At 40.9% G+C, this 14176-nt stretch overlaps 1 protein-coding gene across 4 annotated transcripts in view; it reads left to right on the plus strand.

Moving 5' to 3' along the window:
- Window positions 1-814: 814 nt before the first annotated feature.
- Window positions 815-14176, plus strand: part of LRRC56 (leucine rich repeat containing 56) — a 70577-nt gene continuing 57215 nt past the window's right edge. For 2 of the 4 annotated variants that reach the window (XM_040559217.1, XM_040559220.1), the window contains exons 1-2: window positions 2518-2707; window positions 3896-4045. In XM_040559217.1, coding sequence (XP_040415151.1) covers window positions 4001-4045 — 45 coding nt within the window. In that variant the 5' untranslated portion in view covers window positions 2518-2707; window positions 3896-4000. Of the gene's footprint in view, window positions 1107-2517; window positions 2708-2731; window positions 2911-3895; window positions 4046-14176 lie in introns of those variants that run through there. The other 2 variants (XM_040559219.1, XM_040559218.1) reach the window with 2 other exon arrangements.

The following is a 14176-nucleotide window of genomic DNA, read 5'->3' on the forward strand; positions in this document are numbered from 1 at the left end:
CTAACATTCTGTGATTCTGTGGCTGGCTGTTGTTTGGATACACTGGATAAAACCACAAGGACAGTTGTATCTCCTTTTCAAAAGACCCCAGAAGAAAAGCACGTCTGTCTAGGCTTGGTTTTCAGAGAAAGTTTCACCTGATTCCATTCATTTGGGTAGCACCAATATAATTAATCCAGTCTAACCTGTTTTAGCTTGTGGATTCTCACCTGTAATGGTGAGATCAAAATCAGGTCCAAGGTCTCTGAATGGGTCCAGGGTATGCTAATTGTTAATACTAAAATTTAACATTTTCCACATTTCATGGCACAACTGAAGTATAACTCCTATAAAGCTTCATGTATGTACAACATGATTCCTGGATAGAGATCACATCAGTTCCACAGTTATTAATTTACAGGTTTCTCACTGACCTTAGCTCAGCTCTGGGAATGGTGCCAGAACAATTACAGTAACTCTGAACAGTGCAGGCATAAAGCTCCTGTATTTACTCTGAAATTGTGCCAGATTTTCTCTTGCTCAGCGATGGAAAGATGCATTTCTCCTTTGATTGGTTTCAAATAGTTCAGGCTGTGTTGGCTATAACAAGATTATTTCAGTAAAGAAGCAGAAGAATAAACTACTATGCAGACGTGTGCATACACTATATACTTACTCCGTAGATAACCTTTAGGAAATGTAAACCAAGAATAGATGTGGGGGGAAACTAAGTCAAGGTGACTTATGCTTGTTAGCCAGAAGATAAGTGAAAGAACTGGAAATAAAATTGAAGGGGCAGATGCTTCATTTGGTGTTGTTTTCACTGAATCACACTACCTTCCTGGAGCACGTCAAGGCCCATTGCCTTCCTTCCTGTGAAGGTGGGCAGCTGGACTGCAACGACAGCAGGTGGAGCCGAGTGTGCTCATCACCTCGGAAAAACAGGCCCCTGGTGATCTTCTCTGACGTTAATCAACCGTCAGGCCCTGCAAGAGGGGAGGCAACACATTTCCTGATCTGTGGTCTAAGATAGTGTTTTCCAAAGCCTAGAGTGAATTTCATGTTGTTGCAGAGGAAATGATGATGCAATCGTCCAGCAGCTGCTGCGCTCCAATATCCTTGCAAAGGTATGGTATATATTGACAGCGTGGGTATTGATGTGTGTGTGTAAGCAGCATGTTCAAAATCCCAGTCTCTTGTTAATGGCAGGCAGGCCACTGTGTCTCCTGCCCAAACCTATCTTCCTGCCCTCAAGAGGAATAGTGCTAAGGGTTGTTCCCAGGAAAACAAGGAAAATCAGGGATGTAAACCCTGAAAATTCACGCTTTTCACGTGGGACTGCTGAGGGCATGATCTCCTTTTTCTAGATGCCTGATTTATGAATGCTATGAGCAAAGTGTGGAAATGTTGATTCTTCCTAACTGCAAGTGAAAATGATAAGGGCAATGTTCTGAATAAATATATTGTGATGAGTCGGAAAGATCAGGTAATGTGTGTCTTTGAACAGGCAAATTTAATTTATGGACCGATGAGTCTGGATGATTGAATTAACCCGGTTTAATGAATTACTCCTTCTCAGTGGAGCTGTGAAAACTGTCTGTATTGTACTTCAGCCCCTCGCTTTTTCAAATAAATCATATTAAGGCAAAGTAAACAAGTTTGGTTCAGAGAGTGGAAGGGCTATTAGTATGGTCAGTTAAGATGGCTCTGCCGATGCCTGGTAAATTGTTGAATCACAGGAAGTTAATCCCATACACTAGCCAGTCTGTGCCCTGGGTGTGTACTTAACACTAATGGCTCTGTGTCTTCATTCCCAAGCTCTTAGTTCAGCAGAAACATGCCATCATGCCTAACATATGTGGTACAAAGATTTGCTTTGGAAAGTCTGTGAAACATTCAGATGGTATACTTAGGAATGTCCCAGAAAATCCCCCCCAGCTCCCCCCAGAATTAGTAAGTATTCTTTATTTATACCAGGGGCTGAATAGTGAAAAAGCAATGGGATGATGTGCTAGCACTCTCCAACCAGGAGATGGTGAATGGGGTAAGAATTGTGAATTGTTGCTCACTCACTGAGCGTTGCACCAACAGAGCAATGAAAGTTGTAACACATCTGCTGGACCCAGATTATGACAAACCAAATGCCTAGATTTTTTGACTACTCTGCTGCGGAAACTTAAGCTTTGTTTCATCTGTTTGTTGCTTGGGTTTATTTATTAATTTTTTTTTGTTGGTGGTGGTTTTTTTTTCATGTTTTAGCACTGAGAGCTGGAGGAGTAACCAGCCCTAGGAGAGCTGTTAGCGGCGCATAGGGTAGCCAGCGGGGTGTCAGAACCCCTTTCTACAGAATTCCCAGTTATGTGCCAGTCTGCAAAACCGCTTTCAGATCCCAAAGGGGACAGCCATGCCTCAACAAACACCTAATTTTTCCTTAATGCCTGCAACGGGCCCCCCTGCCAGCCGTGCCCGGGGCCTACCCAGCGGCGGAGGCCGGGGCCTGGCGGCGGGCGGTTGCCGGGTGACGGACGGCCCCGGGCCGCAGGTAGAGGCCGGCCCCGCCGCGGGGCCGGGTGAGGCGGCTCCCAGGGAAGGCTCCGGGGCCCTTCGCTTCACGGCTCACCCCGGTTTCGGCAGCTCCTGGCCCCGGGCGAGGCAACCCCGGCTCCTTGTGCTTCGGTCGGTCGCGGGGGTGGCAGCTCGGAGCAGCCAGGCAGCGGGGCAGGGCGGGGTTTGTGCTTTGTTATTAAACACTTTGTAGTAACTAGCGACAGAAGGCGGTGAGGGGTAGGGCTTAACCTGCTAAATGCCTGCTTGCTGTTACAGGGCTTCAAAATGGCTTTTGTAGCGATTAATTTGTTCGTCTGGTCTGCATCTGGCACCCTCCGAGGCTTGCGTTGCTGTAGCGAAACGCGTGCAGAGGTGGAGGATGAGGTTTGTTTGGGGCTGGTATCGAGCCGGGTGTGTCTAACCGTGCCTTTGTGCTTTATGCTCTGGTAAAAAAAGATTTTGGTGAATAAACAGCCCAGGTCACTTCCAAATTCTGGAAGCATCCCTGAGTTTTTTATTATGTTGAGCTCTTCCATAATTTTCAGCTCCTTCTGAAAGAAACAACTTGCAAATGATGGCTGAGTAGGCATCATTTATAAAAATGCAGCATCTTCTTATGGGTTTTAAGCTTAGTTCAGTTTCTTGAAGAAAGGGCTCATCGTATCACAGGTGTGTTCCCTACCTTGGAATCCATATGTGATACAGAGAGTGGTTTAGGGGGGAACCCACTAAAAGGAAGAGGCACATGATGCGGGTGATGCCCGTAGTTTTTAATAGACAGTAACTATGCTGAATTGAATATCTTAAGCTCTCCCGTCAGCCTGTCTGTAAAGCCTGTGCTTTAAAGCCTGTGCTGTAAAGCTCTGCACGTAACCTGTAGCATTTGCTTGGAAAAATCATCGTTTCGTGTTATGTATGTTTCTCTTCACCTGATCGTTTGCATTCCAACTGCTTTTGCAAGGCAAAACTTTCAGGTGTGTGATACAGTGAAAATATATTCAGTGTTGCCTTTAACCTTTTACCTGCTACAGCCTGATGCCAAGGCTTTCTGTAACAGATTCTGCTTATTCTTACAGCCTAGGAAATGACTGTTTTTTGAGTAAATAATTGTTCAGCAAATAAGTTCTTTTTATACATGTGTAGATTTTTCTGTACTAAATCCTTCGTGTTCTCCTTGGGAAACTTTTCAGTTACACTTTCATTAAGCTCTTCTAGGCTGTACAGCTTAATGTCCTATTACACTTTTAAGACCTATTGAGCACGATCTTCTGTTTTAGCTGATGAAGAGGTACTTTGTATTATTAACTGTAGAATGCTCAGTCTGTGGCATGTTTTTTTTAAGATCATGTTCTTACTGTTGTTTAAGCAGGATATGGAGCAATGAAACAAGAAATTGCACTATAAGCAAATGCGTCATTGAAGATAAATGGAGATGAATGACTGACTACTCAATGAAAGCCTCTGTAGCAGTGGGATGGAAAGCAAAAGAGAAAGAACAGCAGTGCCATTGAAGGAAAAGGTAAAATAATTGAAAATGTACAAAAGACTGAAAATGCTTCAGTACTTATAAAAATTGGCTCCCATTTATTTTATTTCTCCATTTTATGTGTTTTGTCTGACTTGAATAATTTGCACAAGAGAACTTGCATTAAAAATGAAATGTTCAGATATGTCAGAGCTCAGGGTTACTGTCACTAACAGATTTATTATGTTTTTCTGGTCTGTGTGTTCTCTCTTGGCTTTAATACTGAGAACATGGGTAGGGAGATGAAGCTTCAGACAGCGTGCACTGCTTTTAGTGAGAAGCAGCGTAAGAACGGTCAGTGCCCTGTGCTCCTCTGCTGGCTGTGCAGTGAAAAGTGGGGACTGCATGCCTGCACATCCCTGTAGGTCTTACCTCAGGAGATTGATAAGTGGATACATGCACCTATGGCAGTTTGTTAATTCAGTCATATGCTGCTGTCAGTGGAAGAGAGAACATGAGACTCCATCCTCGGCCTTTGAAATCATCAGCCTGTTTTTCCTGAACTCTAGGGACCTGATTCCATATGAAAGCAGGATTCAGATTCAATACAAAACTAACTGTGAGTTTAGCATGAGAGTAGGGTGATTAATTGTTATTATTATTACTATTAGTGTGTGTGCGCTTATTTAACTGAAGCTTCTTAAGGGCATGGTTAAAGAAACACACTTAATTTCCAAGTTTAAAGTAGTATAAAATTTAATTCTGCAAAATAGTATCATTATGTGATAGACCATAAATTTGGGATTGCCAGATTTGTCACTAATTTGAATGGTTTAATATTTATTCAGGAGTAATTATAAGTAGGTTATTTTTAAGTAAAAAAAATCATGAGCTTCTCAGAGAAATGAATGCGTAAATTTAATTTGCTAGTAAAATGCTTAGTGTCTTTATACTTTCAGTAGATTCTTAAGTTGGCTTAAAAAATACTTGGGAGGGAAACCTATTTTATATCAGTAGGACTGCAAGTCCTTGCTATAATATAAATCATAAGTCCAGATTTGCTGTGACATGTAATAAAAGCTAATTTATCTGTATTAAAAGGAAAAGATTGTAGACTCTGGCCAGTTCAAAGAAGCATTATCTGATTGGTTTTTTTTTTGTTTGTTTGTTTGTTTTTAAGAAAAAAGAGAGAAGAAATTCAGAAAGCACTTCTTTCTTTTATTGTATCTCACATCGTGAAGGATTTGAAGTATAACAGAACTCTGATTGTTTATCCTGCAGTTTTTGCACCTTGAGTTTTCATTTTTCAGCATTGAGTTCTAACACTACTTTGGTTTCTATTTTTTAACGTTACTGGTATAAGTAATGTTTGGGTATCTTTTTGTTTCATTTTAATAGAGAATCCATTCAGGTTCAAAGCAATGAACATGGGGAGGAAAGGTATATAGAATGAAGGGCTTGAAATAAATTACTGCTTCTTGGGAAAGAGCATTCAGCTACTGTGGTAGTTCTCTGAAAATATCATCTTGCAGCTGGTCAAAAAGAAACAGTGTTAAAACTTCTAAGAAAAGGAATTGAAAAGAGTATAAATTCATGTTCTGTCTCTGTGCCTGTATCTTGAATCTTATGTGCAGTTCTGACCTTGGAAAGTAAATGGCAGAACTGAAATTGTTTCCGTGAAATAGAACAAAGATGAGAAATGGAAAAGAGACAAAATAAGACTTTTCAGCTAGAAAAAGATGAAAAGAAATGATGCAAAAGAAAGGTATAAACTAAGGAATGGTGTGGATAGATGGATAGATTGTCCATAATAGTGTCTAACCGTTTGTGACTTCATTTATAATTTAGTCTTCACAACAACCTATGACAGTAACTTCTACAATCTAAACAAATACGGTGCAAAAATACCCTTTTTCCTTTTTAAAAACTGCTTTTTGTTAATCCCTAGTCGTTGGATGACTACTTGTCGTAAGACGTGACAAATAACTGCTTCCCTAATTATTTTCCCTGGCTGTCAAACACAATACACCTTTTGGCTCAGGATGTTACTAACTAGCTGATTGCCAGAAATGAAGACAATATGTCAGAGGAAGGATTGCTTGGGACTACTTCTGTTTCTGATAGTATTTTTTTAAGCATCTGTTTCTGTCTGCAGTAGCTAGCTGGCCCTCTGCCTCGACCCAGCATGACAGTTATAACACAACCTAATTAGTAGCCTAAATTGATTTTATAAAGTCCTTTGCACTGTAAGTTGTCTGCCCTTGCTAAAATGTTGAGGCTCGGTGTTACTAAATAAGCTCCTGCACCGTCTTGCACTGCTCAGTGTTTTCCTATGAATTAAATTAGAATTGGTTTCCTTTTATTCAATATATCCCATGTGAGCAACACATGGAAATCGGAAACATCCCAGCATTGAAAACGACTCTTCAAATGGCTTCACATGCCGGGGAATCTCTTGCTTCAATCAGCTTAATTACCTAATAAAACGGGCTGAAAATTGTTGAGGGGCAGCAGAGCACTGTAAAACTCAGAAATGCTATATGTGAGGCATTTTCATCCTGCATAGAAGTTTGGATTTCAAAGGGCTCATAAAGGCAGTGCAACAGTAGCTGGAAAAAAAAGGCTGTTTTTACTGTCCATTCCTGAGATGGAATCCAGGAACGCTTCTAAATGGTGGATAATAAAAATGCTTTGAAGACCAGGAACAGTTTTTCTTCTTGGCACCTTTAGACTGCCACCTTAGTCCTGGGTCCAGGGGTCAGACTAGCCTGAGAACAAGCAGCGATGTTGTAAGCTTGATCTGGTATTTTTCGCGTCCCTGGTACTTCGTTCACCCCTGCAGAGAGACAGTAGTGGATGCATCTCTTTACTTTGTATCTCAGAAAACAGAGCAGCACTGTGACAGTTTTACTCTAATGAATGGAGAGAGCCTACGAGAGCTTTGGACATAAAGGGGAAAATGGGGAATGCATTGGAGAGACACCAGTGTACAGGTCACTTAGCTTCCTCAGGTGGGAGAGGGTCAACTGATGTTAAAGTCTCTTGCCTTAAGCCCCAGACAAAGACAGCAGGACTAGATTAAAAGCAACATTTATGCAGTGTGAGTTTTCTTGTGTAACAGGATAAGATAATTAGGGCAACACTAAACCAAAAAGTAAGTTTGCAATGCGAGCGAACACTTGATATTGTCCCTTGTCTTTGCAACACTGACATTGCCTTGTATATAATATTTTTCAGTGAAATTTTAATTCTCTGTGGGACATAAACTTGCGCTTTAATCCTCTGCAACTGATGAGAGTCAATTTCAAACTACTTGCACAGCATGGCTACCAGCAGAATATGGTAGGATCAAGACAAATCAGTTGGCAAATGTGTTTAATCACTGACAAAAGCTTTATTTATTAAATAGCTAACTCTGTGCTAATAGAAGATGTCCGAAGACCTCACCCGCTGGCACTAATTCAATGAGATGGTTGCTTGAGAATTTGCTGTAAGCCACACATTTAGATCTTGATTATTTTTTATTCCCCCTTAAAATATGTTTTCGTCACACTGCTTCTTATTTTTAAACACCAAAAAATTAATTGCAGCCTATGTGCTTAGATGGTATTGTTTATTTTTCCAGATGTTAAACATCTTAAGTGGAGAGCTCCCTGAAGGTAATTTTTCTTTTAATGTACTCAGACTGGAATACAGGCTGTTTGAAGGATGTGCAGTGCTGATCTTGGGCACTGAGGGCTGTCTGGCTGCCTTTTTCCAGCCCAGCTCAGATGCAGTATGCTGGGATTCATATTTTTAAGTCTTCTCAGTCAAATCAGAACCTAAACAAGAAACAGCTTGGGCAATTTTTGCCTTTACCTGTGGGACTTTTTGTTAACCAAACTGCCTCAGCATACCATGGCTGATTAATTAGAACAGGGACCTTCATCCTGCTTGTAGATCACATCTCATAGAGGTGTTGTAAAGAAGGAATACCTATTTTGGGGGCCTTGTGGGAAAGCCTTTGTTAATACCTGAAATGATACCAGCAAATGCTTTTATCTTGGGTGAGGCAGGTGATGAACTTTTTTACTTGGGTACCCCCTTTTCACTACAGTACAGTTATTCATGTAAATCTTCAGGATTAGGGCCTTAAAACAATGGTGCCGAGTTAGCTTTTCCTTTTGGAGCTTGGAGAGCGTGTAGCGCATGGATAATTGCCAGACACGTCAAGATGGCCCTGTGTGCCCCCAAACTGGTCATGATTTCTTTAACTGTATTGCTCTTAATAAAGATACTCTCTCTACAAAACCTTGCTTTATCTCCTCAGAGCATCACAGCTACAGTAACATACCTAGTATCTGCAACCTAAGTAATTGTTGAATATTTGCTTGTAACATGAGAATACTGGTCCTTTTGAATGCTAGGAAGGTAAACGACATGGCTGACATTTTAGAGAAAATAATTGCTTGGGTTATTGTCCTTTGAAGGTTACAGAATATCTGATAGATATTAGGATAACCAGTGGAGTGTTAAACCTGAGATCAAACCTTAATTCATTCTGAGAGGATGCACGTATCTGTGCATTCTGTCTTCTGAAATAAGAATAGGATATTGGAAGTAGGGTCCAAAGAGAAGAATATTAAGCATTTTCTTACGAAAGCCTTCATTTAGGCTGGTACTATGGTTCAAATTAATATCTGTACCTTGGGGGAATAATTGAAAAGAATAATTTATTTTAACAAAGCTCAAACTGTAATGTTAAGAATTACTTAAAAATAATTATTTTGCCAAATTTTTGTCTCCAGTGATATCTGTTACATTTAAGGTGTTGATGAAAGGTAAGATGGTGATGGGTTCCTCTTATATCTCCTCCACTGCTGAAAACAATCATAGGAGACCTCCTGGCAGGTCCTTGAGTGTGCTGTTTTTCCACAACCTCCGTTTTTAACCTACTACTGCCACATCCTACCCCTTGCTTTTCTCCTCTTATGCTGATTGTGGAGAGGAGTGAGGACAGAAAGCAGAAGAGCCTCTTGAGCTGTTTTCTTGCAAAAGAAAATGTAAAAAAAAATGTACCTAGGGCGTCTTGCAATTTCAGCCAAGCATTTATGTAATCCATGCTCATTCAGAGTTCATAGCCATGCTCATTCAAAGTGCATAACCACTTGTACCACAGCAGGTATCAGTGAATGTTTGTAGCCAGTTAGGTGTTGCCACCGATCCCTTCCTACCACAATGCTCTAAAAATAAAAACAATTGAATGGACTTTGGTAGTGTCTCTGACACATAACAGCACATATAATAAAGAGCAATGTGCTTTTTATCCTGCTATCACAACATTTGACAAGCTGGTTCCAGAGTGATTTAATTTAGAGGCGTTTCCAGCACATGTGATAAAAATTTCTCATCACCTTACAACCTCCTTGGCAGGATGTGGGGAAGTATTACCTACCTAGCTTTTTTAATACATGCAATCTGTAGATATATAAAGGAAAAATTGGTGGCATTTAAATGCATTGCCTTTTTATTTATTACTGCTATGTTTTGGAAGAATATGAAACACCTTTTACCTCAAGAGTGTCGTCTCAAACCCAATCTGGGTTTGTAGTGTGGGCTTTCCTCTCTAGGGCCGCCGCTTCTTTGGAAGACAGCACAGTTTGAGCTCAGCTTTGTGCATGGAAGAATGCAAAGACCAGGAAGCTCCCAAGACCTTTCCCTGAGGACTGAGTGGTACACGGATCCTGAGGCTTACCCACCATGGTCATGGCAACTCTGGAGCAGGATTTATGTGTAATACCAAGGGACCACTGGGTGCTCGTACAGCTTGTAACACCATAAATAAGGAAGATCAATACGTTTGCTTCATGTGCAAGTTTGGTTGCTTGAACCAAGGCCTCAAACTGGCTGAAAGGTTAAACAAAGCCACCATTTCAAGCGTTTGAGTCATTCAGTGTCGTCGAAGTCGGTGAATTTTGAAAGGTGTTAAATGGGAAGAGAATTGTACTTGATAATTCAGCATTCTCATAAAAACATTTCTTAAAAGGGCTATATAAGTGGAATGTTTATGAACACTATAGTGTTCATGTGACCACTTGACATTACAGCAGCATTGCTGAAGTAGGCATTACCTCCTTCTGTTTAACAAAGTCAGATGATTAAAACAATATCATCTACTCATATATGGGGAAAAAAAAAAAAGATTCCCATTAATACCAAGTCAGATGTTTTATTTTTCAGCTTTTTAAAGTTGCACCTGCTAAAGCAGAGTGCTGTGTTGCAGGATGCTTTATATTGCATAAACGGAGCAGGAACTGTTTTTGCCATTAGGGGTGGATTATTGTAACAGTAGTTTCCTGATGACATCATAGCAAATTCCAGCTGCCCAAACAGTTATTTTCCAGAAGAGGTTATCTGTAGTGCACTTGCACAAAATTACACTTAAAAGGACACTCACAGTTCCCTTAGGACCTATAAGCCAGACCTTTGTCAAATCCTTAGTGAACACCAAATCCTTTGTGGTAAGTGTGGCCCCTGCTGTAACTTGTGGTTCTGGATTAAACAAAAATGGCACAACGCAGGGCAGCAGAAATCAAAGCCTGCAGTGCGAGTTTCCTGTCGTGAAGGGGTGGTAAAATGGCGCTGAAATGTTTTTCCTTCTGGAGAATTTTTCAGCTGGTGACATAAAGATAAGGGCATACAGCTTGTGGTACCCTACCTGAAATGACACGCTCCTCCCTGTAGAGAGGAGCTTTAGGAAGCCATGGGTAGCCAAAGAGCAGAAGAGGATGGTGGCTTAGAAACTGGCTTAAGGGAGCAGAGGTACATTTTTGTGTGGGATGTTATCCTCCTTTGTTTGGGGTTAGGCAAGAAGAAATGAAATCGATAGAAGGAGTTTGCTAGGAGCTGGGAAAGGATCTATGAAAGCCCAGGAAAGTGTTTCATCTCCACCACAGCAGAAAAAAGAGAGGTAGAAACCCACTCTCCTGGGCTTCTGTTCTCCAGCCTAAAGTCACATGGACTATGAGATAATCTTGGTGTCTCTGAAGGCTAGCCGAAGACTGATGTGTTTTCCGTTTCCAGATGACTCAGTATTCCAAAAAGGCTGGGTGGCTCGCGTGATGGTATCAATGCAATGCCTGCAGAGCTGCTAGAGGCAGCAGAAACGTGCAACACTGATGTTGGGGGCTTTCAAATGGTAAACTGAGTATGCTGAATATTCCCTCAACCTTGGAGACTTTGCGTTTTATTTTATTTCCCAGAACGCCTTTAATGCACAAATTTATACATCTTTCCTAGGGTAAATCTTGTTTGATTACTGTTGTTTTTAAATGGCAGTAGCCTAATTGTTTAGACAAGCTCTTTAGGTAATATCTTGAAGGCTGCATTAGAAATTATAATGCCTAGTCACATCATTCACGGGGTATTTCCCAGACTTTAAGGAAGACTTCATTAATATGGAGTCGGACATTTCTGGCAATTGCTGTATTTGAAACACGTGTTAATACACATTTAATGAAGAATTCACAATTCTATCATTGACTCTTAGATAAATGTTGTAGGAAGACAATTAAGTCTTGGAGTTTTACCAGTTTGTTGGATCCTAAGAACATCAAATAACTCTTCTCTGCCAAATTTTTCTAGCAAGTTACAGTATTCTGCAGGGATTTCTAATAACATGTTGTTCCAAGGCTCATTTAATTTTAATAATAATTTCTTTTAGCTGGGCTAACATATGTATGTTGAAAGTGTCATACGGTTTTTAGTGGAGCTTCACAATGCACCCATAAATTGAATAGTTTAGCATTAGCGTGCTCACCGCGGGAGGGAGAGCAACAGCAGTGGAGGGAGCTAGCAGATAAGCTGCTTGTTGGATTCGGGGTCTTCCAGCTCGCTGGTCATTCATTTCTCCTGCACTTATTGATTGTCTGCTCCTAGTTATCTATGCATAAGAGCCTGCTAAATCGAGACCCCTGATGCAAATCTCGCAAACACTAATTCACTGATTTCTTTCATTGTTTTATTCTCAATAATCACATGCAGGGCAACCCCCCCCCCCCCCCTTTTCTTTTCCCAACAAATTTCCGCTTTTACCCAAGTCTCCCATCTACTCATTGGCATTGCTTTGCTTTCCCGTTTATTTCTTTGAAGGTTTGTGTTAGGTTCTGTTAGCTTTCATCCTTTTTGGTTTCCCAGACTCTTGCAGGAATGTTCTGCGTTACTATTCAGATATAGTCAAAGTATATCCAACGCAGCCATCTTCTCCGGGGAGTACATCTTAAGGTTCATGACTTCTCAGACCTCTTTAACAACAACACAGGCCCTTGTGAGCTGTCTCCCTGAGGCTAACGGTGAGGTACCAATCTTAACTTTTCTCTATCCCTCGTTTTGAGGATGTTTTGAAGTGATGGAAGCACGTTCAAAAGATTAGCTTTGTTTGCTGACAGTACCTCAATTTCATCCCAGACAATCTGTGATGAAAATACTTTTCTCCTTTCTAATCCATTGCTACAATAATTACAAGCAGCAGATCGATAGCAGGAAGTATAGAATTGGAAGTGTTACTTCAGGTCTTAGGCCACAAATTGATCTGCTTGTCAAGGCATAAGTAAGTGCTGTATCAACACATATTTCAAAGATTGGAGGGCATGCTGAAGTGTAATAGCGATGGGCTGAAGGAAGGAGAAAAATAATTTGTTTTATGCAAGTGTATTAACTCTTTACAGCCCTAACTTACACAATCTTGCTGTTCTCATCTATGTTTTGCACTCATGTTACATCGGTAATTTCTGACTATTGATCCATTTGGCTCCAGTGACGTACAGGATTATCTGGATAATAATGACATCTGCTTGAATTAGGAGGAACCGACAGCATTACACATGATCCAACATAAGTCTCTTATAATTGTCAAAGTATTGCAGCGTTTGTGTGGCAGATATTCTAATCCAAGCCAGTTATTGAGCAAAATTAATCTTTCTCAGGAAAATAAAGACAACACCAGAAGACCTTCGTATCACATAAGTTTTTTTGAATCTCCTTGGACAACTGATGACTGTTACAACTCAGTGTAGTGACTAAACCATAACGATGTGCTCTGAAGAATGGAGAAGAAAGAAACCCAGAAATTATGGAATTCTTTGGAGAAAGAAGCATGTTAGAAATTGATAGGTTCATTTTTTTCCCCAGAAAGTAAGAAACACAGTATCGTGAGATCACTTTTTCCCCTTAATGGAAAGAAGTGTGATAGTTGTACTACTATGGGCACGCTGAGGTTTTAGAAGCTGCATGCATCACTGCTCAGCTCGTTTTGTGGTATTTATTTTATAAGCCATTAGGAAGATTGAAAAAAGTTCTGTCTCTCTGAAGAATGTGTCCTTTTATATCTTCTTCAAGAAATGAACTTTGTGGTGGCTCAGAAGTAGCACATTTAAGAGGCCAGTTTCATCTCTGGGAATGCTTATCAAGTACATGCAGTGACCCCTGAGGAAGAATATTTTGGTTCCTCTCCTCCTAATGCTAGGAGATACTGCAGGGAGAGGCTTGGGGGATTATCTGTTCTTCTTCATCTTTAGATAAGGGCTGCTGCTTTTTTCTGACTGTACTGAGTCTTTTGTATTTCTCTTGCCTGGGTGGAGATGAAGGCTTTTGACTGGACGTGAGTAGTGAGAAAAGTCATCAGAGAATCACCGGACGGTTTGGGTTGGAAGGGACCTTGAAGACCATCTAATTCCAACCCCCACCAGCCCAAGTTGCCCAGAACCCCATCCAGCCTGGCCTTGAATGCTTCCACGGATGGGGCATCCACAGCTTCTCTAGGCAACCTGTGCCAGTGCCTCACCACCCTCTGAGTAAAGAAGGTGGTAATTCTCAGCTCTCAGCCACCAGTGAAACCTCATCAGCCAGTTATAATTAGCTTGATTATTTAATTACTTTTCCAGCACTAAGAATTGGTATTGCCTCACAGTGGAGAACAGGGGTGGGGAAACTGCAGGTGTCTCTTAGCTGAGTGAGGAGGCTTTTTGTAGTCTAGCCTGTTGTTGATACGGCAGTGTTTCCAGCTGTGATGCTTCCTTGCTGCCAAGTAGTAGTAAATAGCTGTATAAATCATAGCAATGCTTGTACCGTTTGGGTACAGCTGACTGCTTTTTGACTCGAACTGGTATACATATGCTTAGTCTCATAGTTCAAAGTTAATCGTTAATA

This window comes from Cygnus olor, chromosome 5, assembly GCF_009769625.2.
Source record: "Cygnus olor isolate bCygOlo1 chromosome 5, bCygOlo1.pri.v2, whole genome shotgun sequence".
NCBI classification, from domain to species: domain Eukaryota; kingdom Metazoa; phylum Chordata; class Aves; order Anseriformes; family Anatidae; genus Cygnus; species Cygnus olor.